General features: G+C 36.4%; 1 protein-coding gene and 1 long non-coding RNA gene across 2 annotated transcripts; one reads left to right on the plus strand and one right to left on the minus strand.

Moving 5' to 3' along the window:
- Positions 1-8565: 8565 nt before the first annotated feature.
- On the minus strand, positions 8566-11862 carry LOC114515579. The gene is made up of 3 exons (XR_003686203.1): positions 11163-11862; positions 10381-10551; positions 8566-9096 (listed from the first exon to the last, which is right to left on the minus strand). It is a non-coding gene; the product is annotated as an uncharacterized LOC114515579 (long non-coding RNA).
- A 9436-nt stretch (positions 11863-21298) lies between these two features.
- On the plus strand, positions 21299-25602 carry LOC114515687. The gene is made up of 7 exons (XM_028534987.1): positions 21299-21636; positions 22326-22508; positions 23136-23297; positions 23529-23659; positions 24298-24507; positions 24814-24914; positions 25038-25602. The coding sequence occupies exons 1-7, from the start codon at positions 21547-21549 to the stop codon at positions 25127-25129; spliced, it is 969 nt and encodes a 322-aa protein (XP_028390788.1). The 5' UTR covers positions 21299-21546; the 3' UTR covers positions 25130-25602.
- Positions 25603-26458: the final 856 nt, after the last annotated feature.

The raw sequence follows: 26458 nt of genomic DNA on the forward strand, positions 1-26458 counted from the left end.
GGAACGTAACGGGGCTGACTTTTCTGTACAACAATTATTAAATTGGTGCCAAGGAATATAGCAAAATTGTTCGCAGTTATTCAAATAGTTTCATGGTTTTTTAGCTGAACACGTCCAACGGTAAAAGCACACAAATACTCAATATATCAAGTACAATCCACGATTTCATTGGTAAGGGCAATTTTCACATCAACAAAATGCTGTTCATCTCAAACAACAAACAATGTGGATGCCAAATTTAGTGCAAAAAGTTTGGAGATTTCCTTGAGATTTCGAGCTATCCGGCTTGCTCAATAAATGTTCCCGTAAAAATGCGGAATTATCCGGGGAAATATCAACGAGAAGTGAAACTAAAGGTTGTAAGAAACATATTACGTACTATTTTCTCGTTTTAGAAGACAACGTTGGGGCGATTGACTTTGCTCAAACTCACGCGCGCCAATATTGTGTTCAAGCCATAGGTCTACTTTGCCGCATTTGAATGTACTTATCACTCGCCCATATTCAGTCCAAGCCATTTGAAAATTATATAATACAATTTATATAATTACAATTTACATAATATGTAATTTAGACCGCTTAAATAAGAGAGTTTCCATGCTATTCACAAATAAACACAGCAGTTTGAAAAATAGAACCGCTCGTCGAAGCCATGGAATCTTTGTCGGCAACATTTAATCAAAATACACCGTTAAAAAGTCCATTTTTAACAGCAGAAGCAATGTCCGTGAGCTAATAAGGAGCTTCCATACTTTAACTTTTCGATCATTGCCGAAAAAGTTCAGATCTCCATAAAACTTTCGCTTTGTAAATTTCGTTCAAAATTCGAATTCGATAATAAACATGCATACGGCTATGTGCCAGCAAATTTTTGCACAGCGACAACAAATTTCCCAGCTGTTGACGCCACGTGGTTCCTTTTGGCCATGGTATCTACCACTGACCGGGCTCAATTCTGAGCCTGCTTCAGCAGCATTCTCCCCCCTGGCTGTGCCCTGGATTTTGTAAACATAAGATTCTCCCCCCTGGTTTTATATATTTTTTGCCGTGAAATCTTGTTGTTTTGTTTTTTTGATATATTTGTCGGCCTGACCTGCAATAAAGAGTATTTTTAAGAGTAATACAAATGAAACAAATCGTAGACGCTGTTTTTGCCAATGCCAGAGCAAAACTAATGATTTTAACACTGACACGGACAGGTTTATTTTTTATTTTACGAAATTTAACAAATGCTTGAACTTTTTGGCACTATTGTCGAATATTTTGAGGACAACTGGATATTTTGAGGACAACTGGATATATGTGGACTTCAAGTAGACTTTCCTGAACCCTGAACTGAAGAATTACCGAAAGTATGCAATTAATGATGTTGTCTTGAATATCTTCAGGACTTTATATCTATGCATAATCCAACCATAGAAATAATAGACATGACTGACATGCATGTCTATTGTATATAACAAAAATACAATAGACATCTATTATTTCTATGAATCCCACGAAACAGAGGCCAAAGCTCAGGGAAGATGCTGGGCAGCTGACTAGTGCAGAAATGCAGTTTCAACCAAGAGTCATTTTTGCATAATATACTTTTCATTTAGTTATCCGTTTGTACCTCAATGGGCTTTAAAAGTTTTCAGTATTGTCTAATTGCATTCCTGGACCCCTGGTTATAGTAATGAATAATATTAATTTCTCCATGGGCTCCATTATTTTTGATTAGCTAAATGAATATAGCCCTCTTGGAGGTTGATACCATAAACAGAAACTTATAAAAGTGGCTGCAGATAAAAGACGCATGCACTGCTCAGTCAATGCATGTTTATATTTAATTATTTCTTTCATAAGCAGAACAATTGGCATAAAAAGACCAGACAACAACAAAATCAGTTAACATGGTAATTATTAAGAATAACAATGCGCATTCATAACAATGTGTATTATGATTGTGTTCAATGTTCCAGCAATTTGCCTGGCAAGCCATCTCTTGATTAATTTCATCTTCATCCAGAAAAATAAAAATGGAATTTTATCTGATCAAGATTTATCACAAAGTGCAAGAAGCTAAAAAATCAATTATAAGCCATGATAATTGATAAATTGACTTTGGATTTCACAAGGCAAACAAGATAATATATTAACTAGGCTTTAACAGCCACCTGCAGATGTTTGAAATTTTACACTCTTTACAGCAAAAATCTTATTACTTTGTATCAACATCCAATATAGATTTCTGTCAGTAAGATCATGTTAATTGATGTTGGGATCAATAACAGAGTGACAAGTAGACTCACTGATACTGGGGAATGCTTTACCTATTAACATTGATGTTTGCTATATCATGAAAACAACATAGGCCAAAGTCAAAAGATTGATACTGCCAGGAATTTAATTAACACCACACAAGTCGAGAAAAAATTATACAGTTTGGGTATAAAACATTGCACTGTAACGTATCAAAGGTCGCAAATAGTAGCTATATTTGCTGTTTGTACCACAGGTTTTCATGGATTAATTGGCTCAGAAGCTTTGGTAATCAGTTTATAAGGCAAAAAACAAAATTGTTATAAAAACGGCTTACCTGGATGCTATAAAATAACAGCTATAAAATGAGAAAAATCACTCTCCCGATAAGTGAATTAAGCCATTCACAACGCGAGACGTAAAGCACGAAGTTACGTCTCCTTTCAATTTGTTGAACAAGGAAAAGAGGGAACCTTTTTAGATAAAATACAAAAAAATATATACCGAAAGCCGAAAATATTTTCATTAAAACCAGGATGTTAACAGACACAGTTTTTGACTTTGTATTGCGGTATGTCAGTGGTAACTACCATGAGCAAAAGGAACCATGTGGCGTCAGCAAAGCTCAAAATCCGCTATCTTAGTGGCTTCAACTTTTGGCCGAGAGCTCAGTGGCCGAGAGCAAGTCCTCCAGGAATTTTAATATAGCTCAGTCGATTCGTCATTCTCGCGCGTTGTTTGCTTACGCCATCAGCCAAAACTCGTAGTGGTTGGAGTTTCGAGTACGACATTTACCAACAAACTAGTTATCATCAATGAGCGATATTATAATTCCTGGAGGACTTGCTCCTCCCATTTCAGTAATTCGCAGTGCGCAGAAGTTTTATTGACGCCATATGGTCTCCTTTGCCCATGGTTATTACCACTGACCAGGCTCAAATCTGAGCCCACTACGAGAGTTGCTCCCCCCTGGTTTATCCAAACAACAGTATTTCCTCCTTGGTTTTGTATGAATATTTTTGTTTTTTGCCGTGAAACCTTGTTGTTTTGTATTTTTCGATTTATTTTTCTGCTACAAAGGCTTGCAATAAGGCGTTTATTTCAGTTATATACAAGTCGTTGACGCTGTTTTGCCAATGCCAGAAATAATAAATATTAAAACGTAAAATAGAGTATATACTCAATAGAGTACACCCAGAGGACAGAGACAGAGGGGAGTAAAAACCATTGGTGTAAGATTAACAATGTTAACAAAGTGTAAGATGCCAAAAAGTCTATTAAGCCATGATTATTGACTTTGCATTTGACAAAGCAAACAAGATAACATACTAGACTTTTAACAAACACTGTTGAAATATAACAGTGAAATGTACACAGTCATCATGTTTAATGTTTTAAATTCATCTAAAATAGACTATAATTATAAGCATCAATAGAGAGACTAGTAGATTCACTGGGAGGATTTAGTATTGATTTATCTTAATTGTTTAAATGAAAATACTCATGAATTGGCATTAAATATGAGTGAAAGCTCCAGTGCATGATATATTTTCAAATCCCATAAGAGTTCTATTCAAAAAAACAACCTAGCCAAAACTCAAAAGATCAGTTATTCATCCTTTTTGGGCATAAAATATAGTTTTTCATAGCGTAACTAAGTCATGTACCATTGATCAAAAAGGCTGAAGCATATTTGCCGTTTTTAATATTAATTTCAAAGGAATTACTGCAACAGACGCTTTGGTAGTTGTCTATATACCAAAGGCGAAAAACGAAAATGTTATGAAAACAGGCTTACCTTAGGTAAAAATTAATATCCCGATATGTGAATTAGGCCATTCACAGCAACATAAGTAGAGCAAGAAACCATTTCTCCATTTAACGTGTTGAACAGGGAAAAGAGACCTTTTATAGATGAAATAAGGAGAAAATATATGCCGAAAACAATACCGAAAACCGAAAATATTTTTATAAAAATCGGAGTGTGATGGACACGTTTTTGACTTTGTATCGCGGTATGTCAGAGGTAATTACCAATGGCAAAGGGGACCATGTGGCGTCAGCAAAGCTGAAAATCCGCCATCTTTTTTGGTACGCTTTTTGGTGGCGAGCAAGTCCTCCAGGAATTATAATATAGCTCAGTGGTTATCATCAAATGAATGCATTATAAAATGTATCTACATGTACCTATATTTATCAACAAACGCGTTTGAGGTAAAGGGAATTTAAGAATCCGCAACTACGCACATCGCAGTAAATATTTTCTTATAAGATAACCATTATAAAGCACCCTACCATGCATGATTTCCGTATCCTGAAATAGGGTACTTGCATCTGTTTCGTCGACGGCGACGCCAAAACCAACCGCCAGATTCGATGAAAGTACATTGAATCAGAACAAAAACAACGAGAATGAAGGCAACTGTGTGGGTCTTCATCACTTTCTCCTTCTCCAATCAACTTTCAATGACTGAAAAATATATTAAAAATATTTTTTATTACATACAGATCCACGCAGTCATAAAAATATCATTAAAAGTACACAAAACGCTAATGCTCGTTTACATGCACTTGCGATTTTTGCTGCGATTTTTGCGCGATTTTCTACTTTTAACAGATGCTAACGAGTAATTAGTTACGGATACTCTGACGTATAAGAGCCTACATTTAAATATCAGTAACTAAATCACTAGTTCACATCAATCAAAAGAAGAAAATCGCACATAAAATCGCAGCAAAAATCGCAAGACTTTAGTGTGAACCAGCTAACAGCGACGGCTGTTACACAAATCATCACACAAGAAATAAACGAATGACTGCATCACACATGACAAGATTATTTCGAAATTTTAGTTGTGGCGTTTAATTCTTGTAATCTGATTGGCTGTAGGAGCGGAAGGAATTTTACGGTATCTGACCACGGTCCGAAATCCTATACTTTATGCTCGACGCCGAGGGAAATCGTATTTGTTATGTTTTTCTAAAGATTTATCACAGCAAATAATATATATTCATTTAATATTACTACATGCATGTAGCAACGCACAGTCATTTCAAACCAAGAACACAATTTACTGAGCCATAGCCCGGCCTATACTTTTATAAGAAATGACTCAATGCTCATTGCCCGATCATGCTTCATGACTTAATAGACACTTTCAAGCTTAAAACTATCAAAGATGCTAGCGACTATACGGAATCCAAATCCGCGGCGGCGATTTATAATTTTAAATATCTTGTGAACTTTTAGGATTGGTATTTGGGATTAATCTGGCAAATATCATTAAACGAGAAAATGAAATCATATATGACCATTTAAAAATTAGTATAGTTTTTACCTATAACATACCTCTTCACTGCAACCACGAAGAAAGATGTAGAATTTGTTTGCCGCAAGTTTTCAACGAGAAAATTTTTAGCTGAATTAATGAATTAATGTCAATTCGTATGGTCTTTTGATTGTAAGGTTGCTGCCGACACGAAAGATGTAGCGCATGCCTGCTTCGGTTCCGGCATTCAATTCTGTGCAAGAACGAAAGAGCACATTGATTTTTTATTTAAGAATTTTAAGCACTACGTACGTATATATACACTGCAGGAAACACAGCATGCATTCACAACGCCAGTTGATCTCTTTTAAAACGTTCAGTATAATCATGCATTCTAGTGTATTTTCTGCTGTAGCCTGTATGCTGCTCGATCAGTGTTTTTCTACAAAAATTAGACAACAATATTAACAACAATATTAGACAAGAATATAATTTCGGTTTTACAATATTAAATAAGAACTTTTCCAGAAAGTATTGTGGAAGGTATTTAGCTAACTTGTGTTTGTTAGTTACGTGTCAAACTAGAAGTATAAGCTATATCGACTGCACTTGTATTTCCTGTTTGAATATTTTAGTCATTTTTCAAGATGTATCCTGCTCACCTGCAAGTAACTAATATATTAAAAATAATACTTAGTATTATTATTTATTAAAATATATTATATATAAAGCGCGTTCAGCATATTATTTCAGTGAATAAATATTTTTGTCGTAAAGCGACGTGGATCATTCAGACTAATCATTGATATATTGCTGGAAGGGAAGACGAAAAATAAACATCGGTAAGACAGAAGACACGCACAATGTTAATTGTTGATATTTCATCAAATTAAGCATTTGAAATAAACGAATAAAAAATACATATTAATCAAAATATTTTATTCCAAACATGTTTCGACGTAACTATAGCCGGGCCGTCTTCAGTACGAATGAAATATATAGTTATATTTATACATTGATTACATTGCGAAATGTATGTAACTAAAATTATATAGCACAGCCAAGAAATGTGAACAAAATTAACATCTCACTCTCGGTGAAATTTGCATGTGTTATCATATTGTGTCAACCAATAACCCCGTGAGTTTATAATAAACTGTACAATACAAAGTACTAAAACGCTTAAATAAACCACTGTATCATAGTAGTTCGGTTTTAATTTGCCTCGATTGATAATTATAGTTTCAGAACAAGCTATTCCAAATATTTTGGGATAGATTTTAGAATTTTTTAACAGTATTCTTTCTTCCTCTGCTTCACCAAGCCAAAGTTTTAGGTACCTCCACGTTGAATACTACACGAAACATTTGTAGAAATAAACTAAAATTGACATAAACCCACACCAGCATTACATTACACGCGATTTAAAGATATTTGAGTAAATGCAATAATGAATTATGCAAAAATAATTATGTCCGCGATTCTGGTTCAACAGATATGCATTATAAGTATTGAAAGAGCATGATCGCAGGATAAAACGCCAGAACATCGTGATTTATTTAAACTTTTTTCTTTGCCTAATTTCCGTTTTGAACTTTGATGTAGAAAATTGTTCCATTGTTTCAGTCAAACGTTCGACGCCAGCCTCAAAGTTTAGGGTGCGTGGGTAAAAGTCCGCATTGCAAAAGAAAGCTTTGTTTACATCGATTCCACTGCCATACTTTTTTAAATATCGTGTCATTTCGGAGTACTTAATGCTTAAAGAATATAAAACATTTTCCGTGTTTCTATATACAATTAAAGATACAGGCGTGGGCGTGGGAGTTTCTGGGAGAACGATAAGTAATCGGTGAATATATTCCAAACCCCAATGAATTACAAAGATTTTCCCACGGAACAAGATCAGGCTATGGCTAAGTTTACCTTTGAACGCTTGATAAACTATTTTCGTCCTTTATGTTGTGTGATTTGTTTACGCACAGGTATATTGCAAGCCATGAATTTAACATATACCCGTTCCGCATCTCAATTTTCTGAGCATTAATAATGACACATCAAATTTTACGCCGTTTTCGAATAATTTTGACTAGGAGTAATGGCTCTCCTAGCCGGTTTATTTATGTTAAACAAAACGATACTTATGAATACATTCCGTTAAAAGTCCAAATATTTATGCTCAGAAAATGGTGGAGGCAAATTACCGCCAGTTCCTACATAATATGTTCGCCCACTAAAATTGCTATTTGAGATGTATAAAGGTCCTCTTTATATTATTTCAGCTATACTTTAATTAATGCGATGTACATGATTGCTAGTGAAGGATTTGGGGAGGAGGTGGGTTCAACTTTAAACGAGTTTTATCTTCTGCGATGTCACGCTGAAACTGACAGTTTGTAGTTTAAGCAGGCCTGTTCGTTTTCATGCACATTGCTGCTGGCCATTGACCAACTTTCCCATATTGCGTGCACTCCATGCACTACCTGTCGGTCTTTTAGATAAGACACCAAGCCCAACAAATAAGATTTTTTCTCGTCGGCAAGGCGTATCCCCTAGAGGGTACACCTTGCCTCGGTAGTCTATTTTATAAAATCACATTAAATAAATATTCTTCGCAAATATTTTGTTTAAAGAGAATTGTTGTGTCATAAATATAGTCACTCCGTTGACCTAAAAAGTAAAATACACATACCTTTCATTTTTGTGTATGGCTATAGTTATATTTCAAGCGACCCGGTTAGGCAGATTGTGCTCAGCCCGTGCAGGTACTATCACTAAAGAAACTCGCCTCTCGAAGCAAACTCCTCACGAAATCTCCGCTGGAGAAAAGTTTATTCATTCGCGTGGTAAAATATTCGGGGTTTGCGTCATGTGTAATTTTTTTTCCAGTTGACGTTCTAGATGTCAGCTATTCATGTCATGGTTTTTGATAGGAATATCATATATTATAGAAAATAATTTATAGTTGTTTTGAATGAGTAAATCTCTATTCAATTTGTGTATTCCTGAGAATTAAAAACCAAATCAAAAAAACAATAAAGAGGAACACAAAAACTGAAATCGCCTTTTTATTGCTAATTAATGGGAAATTTTACTATTGCAAAAAATACTACATGTCCCATGCAGGTTTATGTTTGCTAGTACTAGTGTCCAATAATCAATATATGTATCACTTCAAGTTCCAAGAAAAGTCCATAATTATCAGTATCCAAGAAAAGTCCATATTTGCATTATCCCCAACGCCCGCAATCTTTGTCCAAGTATTTTATCAATCGGTTAACGAAGTAATGACAGTTGTTGCTGAACAGCCTGTACTTGCCGTAGCGTCGACGATAATTTCGGGTCCAGGTCTCGGCATCGCTCAAGTGGCATTTGCTCGTGCCTTTACTACGCCAACTCCAGCGTATTCCACAATGACTTGGGCTCCGATTCATTTTGTAGGTTTTCGGACTTCCCAAACCCCACTCAAAGATCTTTCCACGGAACAGGATCAAGCTATGGCGAAGTTTCCATCTGCCTGTTTGAAAAACTCGTTTTCTACCTTTAAAGAGACTTGTTGTGCCATAGAAATACTCACTTCGTTGGCCTAAAATGCATCAATGAAGCTTTTCATTTTTTTGTGCATGGTTGTGGACTTTTCGTTTTGTTTTGAATATATCAAAAGACTTTAAGCGACCCCGTTAGGCAGCTGGTGCTCAGCCGTGTCTTCGTTTTCGTTTTTGATAGGACTAATTGTTGCTTCCGATGCCTTATTGGATGTGAAAATGTTCGATTTCTTTGGTTCTTTCATGCGAATGTAATGTTTAAATGAATTTTCTGCGGGGTGTGTATAAGTGCATAATATTATGGAAAACGCATAATTGGAAGCAAGGCTTCGGCATGCAGGAATTCACCGCGTTGCGTTAATTGGCATTAATCCCCGAGCCGGTGCGAAGCACCGGGCGAGGGTACTAATTCCGCTCGGAGATTTTAATTACGCCCGGTTATGCAAATAAGTTGTCCACCATTATGCCATGGACTTTGGGCGTTTTTGTAAGTTATGCGCATGCGTGAGTTTGGCAACGTGCGATTGGCTAAATTAAAATTTGGGTCCACGTCAGCATAACTGATTTTTTGAATTATAAAACTTTTTTTAAATAATATTTCTCATTTGGATGGTGTTTAAAATATACGAAAAATTGAGTCGTATAATTAATTAAAATATTAAGTAAAAGATGCCTTCGGATAGAAAAACTTTCATTCAAATGGATGGTAAAAAATCTACGATTTTGAAGCATTTTTAAAGTGTTTTTGTACAAGTAAATCGGTAAATTTTGTATTTTAAAGCATGCAAGTATTTTTGTAAGTTTAATATGTGGATTTATCAACAAATGTATCACACCTCATTCGAATTTATTCGTCAATTTCGTTGAAATGATTTTGATTTGGAAAGTATTTATTTTTTTAAAGGTGAATTAAATGCTTAGAAAGTAATTGAAATTTAGCAAAAAATTGTAGTATTTAAAACTATTCATAGCACAATTATGGCTATAATCGTACCAAGATATAGGGTTTTACTTTACGACTTCGATCATTCAGCAGAAACGAGTATATTATAGAATTTCGGTGATGCAAATATATGTGCATGTATTGCTGCAAATATATGTGTATTGCTTCAGGCGAGGGGACTTTGCATGCAATGTATCTCTAGTTATTTAGTTATTGAACGAGCAATCGCAATCATTTTATCAAATAGGAAACTTACACGACCTGCATCGCCACTCACATGGTCTCCAAATTGCTAATTAATTTTATTGGACGAAAGACGTATGTTGTGCTCGCGAAATATGTATTTGCGATGATTTTATACCACAATTAAAAAGCATCCTACCATGATTTCCGTATCCTGAAATAGGGTACTTGCATCTGTTTCGTCGACGGCGACGCGAAAACCAACCGCCAGATTCAACGAAAGTACATTGGATCAGAACAAAAACAAGGAGAATGAGGGCAACTGTGTAGCTCTTCATCACTTTCTCCTTTACCAATCAGCTTTCAAGGACTGAAAAAATATTAATAAATTTTATTACATACAGATCCACGCAGTCTATATAGAAATATAATTAAAAGTACACAAAAACGGAAGACTCGTTTACGCTTGCGATTTTTGCTAACGAGTAATTAGTTACGTATGCTCGGATGTATAAGAGCCCACATTTAAATATCAGCAATTAAATCACTCGTTCACATCTATCCAAAGAAGAAAATCGCATATAAAATCGCAGCAATATTTTATGCTCGACGCCGAGGGAAAGCGTTTTGTTTTTCTAAAGATTTATTCTGTAAAAATAAGTAACATATATTTCAAACCATCATTTCAAACCAAGAACACAATTTACTGAGCCATAGCCCGGCCTACACTTTTATAAGAAATTTCAAAGCTCATGCATTGCCCGATCATGCTGCATTATGCCATTAAGCAGGCACTTAATGGACATTTAGGTGAATTTCAAGCTTCAAACTATCAAAGATGCTAGTGACTGTCTATGGAATCCAAATCCGCGGCGGCCTTTTAGGATTGGTATTTAGGATTAATCTGATTAATAACATTAAATGGGAAAATGAAATCATATGACCATTTAAAAATTAGTATAGTGTTAACCTATAACAAACCTGTTCAATCGAACCACGAAGAAAGATGTAGAATTCGTTTGCCGCAAGTTGCCAACGAGAAAATTTTTAGCTGAATGAATTAATGTCAATTCTTACGGTCTTTTAATTATGAGGTTATTGCTGAGACGGAAGACGTAGCGCATTGTTTGGTTCCGGCACTCAATAGATTTTGAATTTGAACTCACATTGAATTTTTTTACTTAAGAATTTTAAATTCTACAAAAATTAGAAAACAATATTAACAACAATATTAGACAACAATATACTTTCGATGTTATACAATATGGAATAAGAACTTCACTAGAAAGTATTGTGGAATGTATTTATCTTGTGTTTGTTAGTTGTGTGTTAAACTAGAAGTATAAGCTATATCGACTGCACTTGTATTTCCTGTTTGAAATTTTTAGTCCTTTTTCAAGATGTATCCTGCTCGCCTGCAAGTAGACTAATATATTGAAAATAATGATTATTAATAAAATAAAGTATTATTGTAAATATATCATATATAAGGCCCGTTCAACACATTATTTCAGTAAATAAATATTTTTGTCGTAAGGCGACGTGGATCAGACTAATGATTGATACATTGCTGGAACGGAAGACGAAAGATAAACATGGGTAAGACAGGAGAGCATGCACAATGTCAATTGTTGATATTTCATCAAATTAAGCATTTGAAATGAACGACAAAATATTTTATTCCAAAGATGTTTCGACGTAACTGTAGCCGGGCCGTCCTCAGTGCGAATGAAGTATAATTATATTTACATTGATTACATTGCGAAATGTATGTAACTAAAATTATCTAGCACGGCCAGGAACTGTGAACAAAATTAACATCCCACTCTCGGTGAAATTTGCATGCGTCATCATATTGTGTCAACCAATAACCCCGTGAGTTTATAGTATAAACTGTACAATACAAAGTACTAAAACGCTTAAATATACAACTGTATTATAGTAGTTCGGTTATAATTTGCCTCGATTGATAATTATAGTTTCAGAACAAGTTATTCCAAATATTTTGAGGTAGATTTTAGAATTTTTGATCAGTATTCTTTCTTCTTTCTGCTTCACCAAGCCAAAGTTTTAGATACCTCCATGTTGAATACGACACAAAACATTTGTAGAAATAAACTAAAATTGACATAAACCCACACCAGCATTACATTATACGCGATTTAAAGACATTTGAGTAAATACAATAATTAATTATGCAAAATTAATTATGTCCGCGATTCTGGTCCAACAGATATGCATAATAAGTATTGAAACAAGGTGTCTACAGTGTCTAGGAGTAGACATTCGCGCGGAAATTCGCGTTTTTGCAGTGTGTTCAGTATGTTATTATACCCCAGAGCATCCTCGTCCCCAGGGCCTAGCTCCGTTGCTCTCCACGTAGGCCCTGGGATACGCTGGTTGATCTCCGTCGGAATTCCGACGAAAAGGCTTGGTCGCATAGAATAGAATCAGGCAAAAATATTAAGAAAACATGGCGAGCGCTAAGACTGCAAATGCATGTATTGATGAAACCTTGCTTCAAGAAGCTATAATTTTTTCCCTAACCAAGATTTAGATCAATTTTTCACTAACATAACATTGAAAAAGGAGGAAAAGACGCTATTCGTCATATTATTAATGGAAGAGAAGTAATCGCCGTCCTACCGACGCCGACGGGTTTTCCGTATGGTGACTTTGGTCTGGAAAATCTCTAATATACCAACTTTTGCCACCTTTATTCGACTTCGTTAAAGCGAAGAGAAGCAATGTTTCTGCCGTATGACCAGAAACAATCGTTACCGTAATTTCCCCATCAAACGCTCTTATGGTCGATCAAATCGAGAAAGTAACAACTGTATTGGAATACAGGCAGTTTTTTTAAGCCATGATGACGACGTAAAAGGTTGGTATTTAAACATTTTTAGTCAATATTTTTATATTATTTCAATTTTTCAGGCAAAAAGGCCAGCTCCCAACAATATTATTTTAGTTTTATAAATGCTCTGCGAAATCTAAAATTCATATATATTAGAAAAATATGGCAATCCTTCATGTACCCCAATACCTTAGACCATAGATTATCAAAGTCTGTGATTCCCTTCGATGATTATAGGCTAACAGTATACTATACTTGGGGTGTATACTGCTACAGTCCCCAATCAAATCCATAACTGTATAACATGGAGAAATAGCTGTTTTACATACTTTCCCTCAACCAGTACATACTATCCATATTATTACCTGACATTGTGGCAAAGGATCTTGAAACTCCTATTATTTATTGTAAACTAATTAGGGTAATTCATGAGATGTAATGGGTCCGAACGAAATGCAATTTAACAACCGCCACAATCTCCATCACCTACTCACCCACAATCTCCACCACCTACCACACCACAACTACCCCACCACAATCTCCACCACCTACCCCAACACAATCTCTACCTCCTACCCCCGTTCTCGTTGACAACGTTGGAGGATCGATCGAGGGAGAGGCATGTCATAGATCTCTCACCTTTAGAGGAAGTACAGTCGTAATGTAAAAACAAACGTGTTTTTTTAAAATACGTATGCATATGCGTATGGATTTTAAACGAATATGAGTCAGAAAAATCAGACTGAATTGGAAATTTAGGCAATTTTTAAATTTGAAGGCTCTAACAATCAGGGCCGTAGCTAGAAGCTTAATTTGGGGGTTGTATATTCATATATTCGTCCTATGCCCGACTAATTTCTTTTGTACGCTATTGTTCCTACGGTAGATAAACATGAATATACGAATATACATCCCCCCAATTAAGCGGTCTAGCTACGGCCCTGCTAACAATATCTACACATTTATTGATATTTTGATTCTACCAAATCGTAGTTACGTACTTCCGGTTAACATGAGATGCACGCGGTGTGTTGTCGTGAGTCAGTACCAGTTGTGTAGTCGTGCTGTTAGGACGTTTTTTGACTGGAACTTTGGATATCTTTTGGAACATTATAGGTAAATGTTTGCACTATTTTCTTGCGTTATTTTTTACTAATACTGTTATTACCCCTTTTAGATCTAACGAGTTGATAAATACAGAACCATTGGCATTCATTATCGCCACTTTATCAGCCTGTTAACGGCCATATGCAGTTGAGTGTTTTATAGCCTCACTCATATTCGGCTTTTGCTGAAGGCCGTGGGAAAGAAAGTCATAGTTTCCCATTTAGGTCAACCTTAGGCAATGCCGCATACACGGGAAAGAAATTTATAGTTTCCCAGTTATAACCTCACGGGAAAGAAAGTTATCGTTTCCCCTTTACATAGGTTATATAGCATGACTTGATATTAGTCATGTGTGACGAATCATTTCAGGATATCAGTGATATATTTTTTCGGTTTTCAGTGATGGAAACCTCTTCCGGCGAAACTTGTATACCGGACGGGCAACCAACACCAAAAGCTTTCATGCCCAACGAGTTGCAGGAGTCTATGGCCAACATGATGTCGGAAATGATGGCTCAAATGAAAGACGATATTTTCAAGCAATTCGAACAGTATGTCGTCGGCGATGAAGTGTGCGATGAAAGTGAGGAGACAATTAATGAGTCACACTCGACTGAACTCCAAACGACTGATGCTACTGAGGACACAGTGAGCTCGTTTGACGAATTGGCAGCTGAATTTTCTACAGCGGATAAAACAGCGCCAGCAATTGACGAAAAATTGGCCAAGGTTGTCGGTGATCTTGTTACAAACAAATTACCTAAATTGAAAATCGAAGAGCTACTTGAGAAGTATCTTCGACCAGATAACTGTCAGTTGCTTGTAACGCCAAAAGTTAACAAAGTTATTTGGCACCAGCTTAAGCAAGGGACTAAAACAGCGGATAGCTCCATGCAAAAGTGTCAGAAATTATTTATGTCCTGCATTTATGCTATTATTCAAGCTTGTGGAAAGTCAACCGGGGAGGTTAGAACGATTCTAACCCATGCCCTCGTTCTCGCCTTGTCGGGCAACAGAGAATTGAATCTTAAACGTCGAGACTTGTTACGGCCTGACCTGAATACACAATATGCATCGCTCTGTAACCCTACGACACCTATAACGAGTGAGCTGTTTGGAGATGACATCGGGAAAGAGATTGATGAAGTCGCAAAAGCCAATAAACTTGGCAGTAAGCTTTCCAGTTCTCACAGAGGACGGGGACGAGGATATCATCCTTATGCACGATTTCAATCACGGGGATCAAGCAGCGCAACATTAATGTGAAGCAATGCCAGTAAAGGATCAAGTCACCGGTTATCTACACTACAGTCTTTTTTCGGGGACAGAGGCTCCCACCGTCGAAGGCCAGGGGCGAAGTTCAGTTCCAACCAGACAAGACCTCCACCAAATTAGTTTCATCTACTCCACAACAGGTCAGTTATATTAATAGAATAAATGAATTGATTAACAAACAACCACCTTTTATGGCTGGGCAACTAAGATCCCATCTTGAATATTGGGAAATAATTACTTCAGACCCGTTTGTATTAAGTTGTGTGACTAATTATAAAATTGAGTTTGATTATGAACCATCCTCAACAAGACATAGCTTTAATTTGGAATATAAATTATCACAACCGGAACAACATGCTGTTGATAAAGAAGTTACCGAGTTTTTATCCAAACATGTTATTGAACATACAACACATGAGCCTGGTGAGGTTATTTCACCTATTTTCATTCGACCAAAAAAGGAATCAGGCAAATTTCGAGTGATTTTTAATCTTAAGAAACTTAACGAAGCTGTTACTTACCGAAAGTTTAAAATGGACACATTAGAAACTGCTGTGAAAATGATGAAACCTGGCTGCTTCATGACGACTATTGATCTGAAAGACGCATACTATTCTATCCCAGTTATACCAGCAGATAGAAAATATCTTAAGTTTTGCTGGCGCGGAGTACTTTATCAGTTTACAGCGTTACTAATGGGACTAACGAGTAGCCCGCGCATTTTCACCAAAGTTCTGAAGCCTGTGTTTGCAACTTTACGATCACAATATGGCCACTCGTGCCTAGGTTATATTGATGACTCCATTTATCTCGAGGACACTGTTCAATCATGCCAAGATGCTACGTTTAATGCCACTAATTTGTTTGTCCAATTGGGGTTCGTGCCACACCCTACCAAATCAGTTTTTCAGCCAACCCAAAGTTTGGAATTTTTGGGATTTTTGTTAAATTCGCTTACTATGACGGTTTCTCTCCCAGAAAAGAAAATTACAAAAATCATAGACCAATTGCGAAACTTAGTGACTGCGCCTTCGTGCAACATGGAAACGAGGCTTATTGTGCAAAAAACAATATTTGTATTTTTTGCAGTACAAAGCTATTCGCCGAGTTATATGCCGTTTTTCGCCTTTGTTTTACATATTTTTCGATTCCTTTCAGCTGGGTTTCATCGTTGTTATCATAGTTTTCAGGTTAGGAAGTTTTGCCTTTCAATTGAGGCGTTTTTGTGGTGTTTTCATTAATCTTTTCGGCTGCTTTCGTCGGGGAAATATAGAAAAGGCCGACACAAACTCAGGTAAAAGTTTAGTTTTTCCAAACTATTTCGTCTCAAGTTTTGAAAATGTATTTCATTTTTCTCCCTCTTATTTGTGCAAAATTTGGCGTTATGTATTTGGTGCAAAATCTATGTTTTTTATGTCAAAAATTATTGAAAAGTCACGATCGAACAAACCACCATGTTCACATTTCTCATCTAAAATTTTTTTATACCAATTTTATCGATCGATAAGATGTAATTTGACAACAATTTTACAGCTCAGCAAAAAAATAGTAGAAATCTGTTGACAAAAACTATAACAGATAAAATAAGCGACGGAGTTTTATGTTTATTTTCCCTGTGTATATAGACTACAGTACATGTGACGTGATGCCGACTGAAAAGCAAAACAACTCTTCAACTTGGCACACATGCATGACATGGATAGTAAAATACTTATAACCAAGACATAATATCATTGTCTATTTTGAATTGCCATTTGAACAATCCTTTTCCCGCAATAACATACTATAAAGGTAGCCACAATGCGAGCTGCAGCGTTTTTTAAGATACACCTTTACATGATGGCAAAGCCGAAAGCGAAAAATATTTAAACCGGAGTTCGCAAGTGTTTTTCCGTTTGCAATGGTGAACGGAATCCTTTCCTTTTCAAGTATTCCTGGTTAACCCTTATTAAACATCTATTGCATGGTAGTAGATAGAAAGAATAGTGTTTTGTACTAACAAAAATGCAGAATTCAGATGCAAACTCAGATGCATTCGAATTCGACTTTTATAAAATTCGGCCTTCAGGCCGGCATGCAAGCTATGCATCGTCTCTACTTTATTAAAACGAATATAAAAACATTTCAGTCAGTTACTTTTGACCATTTTAACAGTATTACTGTGGTATAAAGAAAAAAAATACAGTGATATTTGTGAAGAAATTTGGATAAATGAAGCCATTTCAGTCATCAGGTTTGAAAATTATATAATCTGACTGTCACTTTTCAATAACTTTTGACATAAAAAACATAGATTTTGCACCAAATACATAACGCCAAATTTTGCACAAATAAGAGGGAGAAAAATGAAATACATTTTCAAAACTTGAGACGAAATAGTTTGGAAAAACTAAACTTTTACCTGAGTTTGTGTCGGCCTTTTCTATATTTCCCCGACGAAAGCAGCCGAAAAGATTAATGAAAACACCACAAAAACGCCTCAATTGAAAGGCAAAACTTCCTAACCTGAAAACTATGATAACAACGATGAAACCAAGCTGAAAGGTATCAAAAAAAATGTAAAACAAAGGCGAAAAACGGCATATAACTCGGCGAATAGCTTTGTACGGCAAAAAATACAAATATTGTTTTTTGCATAATAAGCCTCGTTTCCATGTTGCACGAAGGCGCGGTCACTAAGTTTCGCAATTGGTCTATAGCTACATGTTTGCAATTTTTACGAGCAAAACGGTCTACTATACGAGAATTAGCCTCCCTCATTGGTACTCTGGTCTCTACGTTTCCAGGAGTTGAATTGGGCCCTCTATATTACAGGGGGCTCGAGCGTGACAAAGATTTAGCATTAAAACAATCTAAATGGGATTTTGATGCCAAAACCTGTTTATCACAAGCTAGTATTGATGAACTAAATTGGTGGGTCTCCTCCCTTCCGACAGCGTCGCGAACTATCGATCATGGTATACCTATAATTGTTATGTCAACTGACGCTTCCCATCTAGGTTGGGGTGCTATAGCTGGCACAAACACAACACAGGGACTTTGGTCCGCACAAGAAGCTGTAATTCACATAAATGTTTTAGAACTGTTAGCCATAAAATTTGGTCTACGGTCACTGCTTCATGCAACTCGAAATCAACACATCCGCATCGAATCAGATAACACCACAGCGGTCGCTTATATAAATGGAATGGGAGGATGCAAATCTATAGAGTGTGACACTGTTAGTAAAGATATTTGGTTATGGGCAATAGCTCACAATAACTGGTTATCCGCTGCCTTTACTCCGGGGAAACAAAATATTATTGCTGATAAACTTTCGAGAGAATTTAATATCGCCTTAGAGTGGACGTTACACTCGTCCAAGTTTACCAGAATTGCTTGGCATTTCGGTCAGCCGGATGTTGATTTGTTTGCCAGTCGATTAAATAGACAAACGGAAGTATATATCTCATGGAAACCGGATCCTCATGCATCCTTTGTTGATGCTTTTTCGGTAAATTGGACCAGGTTCTCTAACAGTTATGCTTTTCCACCTTTTTGCTTAATTGCTAGGTGTTTGCAAAAAGTTGTGCAGGAGAAGATTACCATGATCATTGTTGTGCCAGTGTGGATCACTCAGGTATGGTTCACCAGACTTTTAAGTTTGTTAATCGAGTGCCCCCGATTCTTCAGGGTAACGGCGAATGTTCTATTCAATCCTCTGCACGGTCACATTCACCCTCTGAGCCCCAAATTACTGTTAATGGCATGCAAAATATCAGGAACAACATCCTTGAATGCAGCGTTTCTCCGCCAGTTGCCGACGTCATCATGTCATCATGGAGACCAACTACTCAGAAGCAACAACGTCTACCTCAACAAATGGACCAAGTTTTGTTTTCAAGAACAAATTAATTCAATGTTACCCTCTGTGAATGACGTATTAACTTTCCTTAACAATTTGTTTGAACAACAATTATCTTATTCGACTATTAACACAGCGCGTTCAGCGTTATCAAGCTATTTAATGGATGCTAGGTTTGCTGGTACGAATTATACGGTGGCGACGCATCCTTTCATTGTTCGGTTTTTGAAAGGAGTTTTCAATTCCAGGAAACCAACACCTAAGTATTCTGAAACGTAGGATGTAAATGTGGTGCTGGATTATCTGGCAACCATGCAGCCTCTCGATGAATTGTCTTTAAAGGAACTTTCATTCAAACTTGTCACGTTACTAGCTCTAACATCAGGACAAAGATGTCATGCTTTAACATGTTTGGCTGCTACGGCTATGAAAAAGACGGAACAGTATTATCTGTTTCATCTTACCGACCATCTTAAACAAAATCGACCTGGTCATGTGTTTTCAACACTTTATGTACGCAAATATCAAGTAGCAGAGCTATGTGTCTACAGAACGTTGGAAGTTTATTTGGACCGAACATCAGCTCTTCGGAAGCCTGCATTTACCAGGCTACTACTTTCTTATGCCAAACCACACCAACCAGTTGGTACCAGTACAGTTGGTCGATGGATCAAGCAAACACTAACTCTTAGTGGCGTTGACACTGCAGTGTTCACTGCTCATAGTACAAGAGCAGCGAGTGTAAGCAAAGCACGAGGAACAGTACCAGTAGATTCAATACTCAAACATGTTGGTTGGTCATCAGACTCAGTATTTCGCAAGTTTTATAACAAACCTGTTGTTGATGATAATGTTTATCAAAATGCTGTGTTGCAATAAATTGCGTCAATTTCCTGTTATGTTGTTTGAACGTTGTGTCCACAATTGCTTTGAAATCTCATGTTAACCGGAAGTACGTAACTACGATTTGGTAGAATTTAAAGTTAAACGAGACTTACCTGGAAGTTGAAGTTTGATGATAATTCTACCAAATCCGTAGTTGTACTGAGGGTTAACATGCCCATCCCTACCCGCCCTCTGCTAATAACCTTTGTTCTAGTGTGGGACATTGTGTCCACAACAGTTTTCTTCAAAGTCTGACTCACGACAACACACCGCGTGCATCTCATGTTAACCCTCAGTACAACTACGGATTTGGTAGAATTATCATCAAACTTCAACTTCCAGGTAAGTCTCGTTTAACTTTAAATTCTTTGAATAAATATCACTGCTGAGAAAACCAAAATACGCACTGAATCAAATGATTGGCCGACTTAGGCCTGTTTCAAACGTCGCATTTTGCATGTGTCGAATACAATTCTAATTAGATTCGACCCTAAAACAATAATCCGACCGTCATTTCAAACGTCGCATTTCGCATGTGCTGAATTCAAATAGTTCGGCGGTTCGGCGGGCTCTATTCCTTATGACCAGCGACAGTCCGCTTGGGAGTAAATAAAAAATGTAATATTTCTAGAAATCCTTTTCTTGCTATTATTTTCCTAATACTCTTGCGTAAATATATTGCACTTTATGCAATATCCAATTGCTTCCCAGCCGCTTCTAGCAAGCCAGCCAGCCTTGGGATTCTTCGTTTTATTCGTGTACTGCGCAACCATTACAAAGAGACGCGGTAGGCAAATGAATTTTCTCAACTTTATGCACACGTAATACAATACGATTTTTCTGGTTCATATCTTTTGTCTACGGCCTCCATATTTCCTTACTTGGGCCTTTCAAAATCATAACATGCATGACGTTCTTTGCCTTTTTCTTCAAGCGAATTAAATTCGACACATGCAAAATGCGACCTATGAAACCACGTCGCATCGAGCTCGCATAATGCGACCGGAACAGTCGAATTTAGCATCACGGTCGACCGCAATTAAAAACAGCGAATTCAATTGTTTCATACGTCGCATCTCGCATGCAGATAATTCAAACAATTGTATTCGACACATGCAAAATGCGACGTTTGAAACAGGCCTTATTTATTGCGTTTTCTACTTTCGTGTCGCGCAAAATCCCCGATTGTACATTGTTGTACTCCCTGTTCCCATGACAACATCATGTAACGAGGAAAACAAAGCATGTCTCCTTGACGAGCTCATATAAATTACCAAATATTCTGCGTTGTCGACCACAAACAAGATAGGAGTCGTCGTTAAAAGCTTACAAAAACGCTATAAAGACGTTCATTGCGATTTCACTGTCATAATTTCAAGACTTTCCTCGTTTATAGTATGAAATCCACCGAACAAAACGCCGAGACATCAACAGCAAAGGCACATTTTTATGAAGAACCGTTCGAATTTCCATCGAAAAATTTCAAGGTAATAAACTCTTTAACTTAATAGAACAAACTGTGGCTTGATGATTACGTTGTTTTACAACGTTTACGAGTTAAATCAATCTTCAATAAATAATTGTGACTTGTCCAAGAACTCTTGTGAACGAATATGATTATAAAATGCATAAAGTAACAGGTATAACTTACTACAATTGTATGTAAGTCTTTGCTCAACTCTTATCGTCTATTGGTACATGCACACTTGTGTATGAAATTATGTAGCATGAAGTTTAATATTTAACTCAAATTTGACGATTGCAATTCTGTGTCTCCATTGAACTTGAATATTGTGTTGGAATTTGTAACTATGAGATATGTCCTTTGGTACCGCTTATAAAGGATTTAGCTTGTAGCATTAGGGGTTGTGATTTGGCCTATATGTACACATGTTCCATATGCTGTAATACTCTGTAGCACTCTGCTGAATAGGTTTGTAGCCATCAAATATCGATCACTAAATTGTAATTGATACAGGTCTTGCAATTGATCATTAATTATCCTGTATTTTTGATATAAAAAAAATAAGTATCTAAAATCAACTATTAAATATGGGCAGCTCTACATGCAAATTATAAAATACTAATATGGCTAGAGCATTTTATAGTATACTGGTGGTATTGTAAGAGTGATTGACAAATTATTTAACTTATTTTAATTTTTAAAATTTCTTAGCGAACTACGTTAGCACCACTGCCACCCTCTGTATCAAAAGGATTACATGAGCCTTCAGTATATCTAACTACAACAGGATCAACACATGATCGCAAGTTCCATCAGTCACCCTTGCTTCAACCAGTTTATAAGAAAGCTCCCATGTCATGCAATGTTCAGTATGTTGAAGATACTATTTCAACGGTAAGTCTTTTGGTGTTGTCCTTGTATAAAACTTCTGACTACATTTTGTGTAGTTAAATTGTAGTTAACTCAGAAACATGCAACCCCCCTTGGTCAATTCTACTAACTATAGTTAAAAGTTAATTATGTTTTTATACAACTGGCCCCAGGTATAAATCTTAATTAGGACTGTATTTAACATCCTTTTTAGGGATTTAATTAAAAGATCTTAACAAGATCCTATTAAGATCGTTTAGGGAATATATTTACACAGTTCAGGATCCCCGAATGTCACACAGGGAATATTAGGGGATCCCACAATGTCAATTTAAATAATAGCTAATGCTAATTATTAATTAAACAGTGTTGATATAGGTATTTATGTACGTCTTGGGCATTAAACAACTTCATAGCATTTTGTTAATTACAAAATTTTATCAGATCTGATAGCTATGAAGTACTGCATGTGTAAATGGGGCCGTATAATTATGATTGTATTAATGTCCGCATTGAACCCATAAAATGTCTCAATAATATCCTAATTAGGATCTTGTAGGATTTTATAATTAGATCATCACAATTAAAAAATATGTCAATTAATGCATTTCCTCATTAACCTATCTTAATTATACTGTTCATATATTGCAGTTAAAAGTGAAACCCTGGAGAAAGCCACTCACTATGGGTTATCAAAGTAGCGAAATGAAAGACAAATATAGAGGAGAACCAGAAGTCATTTCAGAAACACTGTTTAACAAAAGATTTCAACCCCCAAAATTGCATGATCACCATGCTGATGGACCAAGCAAGGTATGTGTGTGTTGATCTCAGCATCAAATGAAAGATGAATTAATTGCATACTGATCCGAAAGATAAATATTATATCTGATCAGCATTCAACACTCCATTACAAACAAAGAATTGTGAGAGGGGGCAGGGGTGTGCACAGGTTTGACAAAAATTCTGAACCTTGATGCATGGTAGAGTCCTTAATGACTAATTAAAAATATCATGTTTTAATAATACTATAACTACCTTTAGAAACTTGTAAGATCGACTCAAAACGAGGAAGCTGCAGGTCGTGTGTATTATCCGAAAGATCGTGGGGTCTTGTCATATCATGGTGATATGTATTTAACCACCACACAACGTGATCATAGACGTTTCAACAAGTGAGTCAGTGGATTGTTTTTTTATAGAAGTAATCCCCTTTGACACATAAATAACTGTCTTTTCACAGATATTTTAAAATATGAATTTCTCCCCAATCGCCTTCTAAGTAGCCTAGTTCTAAATAACCTTCTAAATAAAATGCTTTAAAAAGCTACAAACGTAATATATATTTTAAAATTTAATTATCATTATTGAAAAATATTTTTTTTAAATTTAAAAATAGTGAAGTTCATGCAGTCTTGCCGCACCAAAGGCAAAGAGTGAAGAATTTTTTAACGTTTTAAGATAATCACTCTGTAGTAGATACTTACTAATTTTATCCGTCTTTTGAACAACCGCCTCTTGGTTCTTTTGCTGTTTTGAAAAGCGTGTCTTCATATTCATAATTCAATACAACCTTTGGATGGTTATGTCACAAATATACGTCGACAATACCAAGGAAACAACACTGATGCTTTTTTTTTCAGTGGACTGAAAGTCGCGAAACGATTATTCCGCGTTTTGTTTATAAATATAATGTATACATTATAGTTATTCGATAATTTCATTGCTCGTCGCAGTGTTGCATAAGCACTTTCATATGTAGGCTATTGCAACCAATGATTTTGCTTATTGAATATTTCTCTCTTCTACCCAGGCAAGAGCTGGGGGAATATCCAAAAAAGGAATACGCAACATTCTGGGAATGCGAGGAATACCCAAAAGCCTGGGGTCATGGTTCGAAAGAAAATCCTCTTCCTCGTCATTCGGTTCCAAGATCGGATCGACCAATGAGAGACGAGACGGTGTTTCCTACTGCGACCATCATTCCTCGTTTACCTAAATCACTAAAACCTGTTCCTCACAGGTAAGTCATACTGTACTGTATGTAGCTAATGTTGTTGTATTAAATAAAGCCTCTCCTTGTTATGAATAGAACTGAACTGCGGCTGCACATTTCAACACATTCGTATAACAATTAAGGAATCTCGTTTCAGACCAATCAGCAAATCTATAATCAGCGAATGATTAATTTACGCGGGTTCCGGTTTTACTGCGACACCCTGTGGCTATATACTAATTTAACTGATACTTGGTTTCCAAACAAGATTTTTGCCTTGTACTCGATAATAGAATTGACTTACATGATGTATATCTTTGTAAATTTCTATAGTGGCCTCACTACCGAAGTTCGTTCAAACTTTACTGACCCGCCGGCAAAGAAAAAAGCTCAACTGTTCCACTGCCCGGTTGCCAGACCGTTACACAGACGAGGTTAGTGATAATAGAAAAAAGTTCTGGTCGAATTTAAATTGTCCAATGCGAATCCTAGTATATATAGATAGCTACAATTTATTTTATTGATTATTATTAATTCTTTGAACTTTGTTTTTTTAGAAGCTGGAAATGAGGAAATATTTTCGGTTCCCAACATGTACGAAACAGAATATCAATTCATCGGACAAAAGAGACCAGCCATGGTTGCTTGAATATAGCTTAGAACTGCATGAGATTTCTATATAAATAATTAATTCAGATTTAATAGGTTTGTATACAATGGTATGTACAATTTAATATAAACGCAATGACGAATCCATTTGATTAAGAAAGTATTGTAATGAAAAACGTAACGATCAATTTTTGTGGTATTTTTCAATAGTAACTTTTGCATGAGCTCTCTTCACGAGGACTAGGAACCCGGGCTATAAAATAAACATGGCTTATTTTTTTTCGCGTTTGTATTGTTGGTGACGGCTGGTGCATGACGAAGAAAATCCATTTAAAATATCAATAGCACTTCAGTTTTCAGTGTCGCCGACAATAGCCAACTTTTTTCGGCTAAAAAAACCTTGAACATATAAAAATTCTTAATTCTCCTGGAAGGAATGCCTCGAAGCCACCTAGATGCCTAGCAGCTTACTTGTCAAGTCAACATTATTCCATTTTCCCTCTCTGAAAATTATGAAGTGATCGCATACGCCTGGTTAGATGTTCGCATGCATGCATGATAATTGCATTAATTAAAATACTTGCTTTTTTAAACGCTACAAAAGTCGGTTCCGGAACGTGGGACTACATTCACACGCGACCAGTGCACGCGACTGGACGAATTTAGGAGCGTGCTCGAATTCGTCCGGCCTCCTCGTGTGAACAGTGAACACGTAGAATCGGTCAAATTTTCATTCGTTTTCACCGTGTGAACACCTGAACTGCACGAATTCGAGCACGGTTCCAAATTCACCCAGTCCCGTATGAACGTAGCCTTAGGGCGCTTTCCTTTATAGGGAAAAAATAGCCAGATTGGTCCTGTTGTATTTCGGTACAGACAGATTACTGGTATTTTAGAGTGTTTCAAGAACTCTGCATTCAAGTATATCGTTATTTACATCTGCCTAGCACAGGAAATATAGTTTTATCGCTATATTCTCAACGAAATACTCAGTCTATTTCAATTTAAAATATGACCGGTCTGACCATTTTGGCCGCTTAATGGAAAGCGGCCAAGAAACCTTTACCTATCGCGTAGACTAGTATTTTATCACTAGGCGAAAAATGTCGTCCGGCACTAAAAGATCATAGTGCCTTTAAGGCGAGCAGCCAAGTAGCTTCTGCAAATGTCTAAATACATAATGGTGTTAACAATGGAAATATACAACGTGTTTGAAGCAAATTGGAATTCAAATTAGGCACCATTGCCAATCCATTTCTATTGTATTTGTCTTCACGGTCTACAAAAAGTAGTAGGAATGGGCTGGCACTGATGTCCAAATTGGTTTCAAATTGGCTTCAAATTTTTAAACAGGATATATGGTTTCCGG

Source organism: Dendronephthya gigantea, unplaced genomic scaffold (genome assembly GCF_004324835.1).
Source record: "Dendronephthya gigantea isolate DGI-Jeju-01 unplaced genomic scaffold, DenGig_1.0 000004F, whole genome shotgun sequence".
NCBI lineage: Eukaryota > Metazoa > Cnidaria > Anthozoa > Malacalcyonacea > Nephtheidae > Dendronephthya > Dendronephthya gigantea.

Coding starts and splice junctions, on each gene's coding strand:
- LOC114515687 (XM_028534987.1), top strand. CDS start 21,547: ATGAAATCCACCGAACAAAACGCCGAGACATCAACAGCAAAGGCACAT. Junction 24,508..24,813: donor CTAAAACCTGTTCCTCACAG/GTAAGTCATACT, acceptor AAATTTCTATAG/TGGCCTCACTACCGAAGTTC. Junction 24,915..25,037: donor CAGACCGTTACACAGACGAG/GTTAGTGATAAT, acceptor TTGTTTTTTTAG/AAGCTGGAAATGAGGAAATA.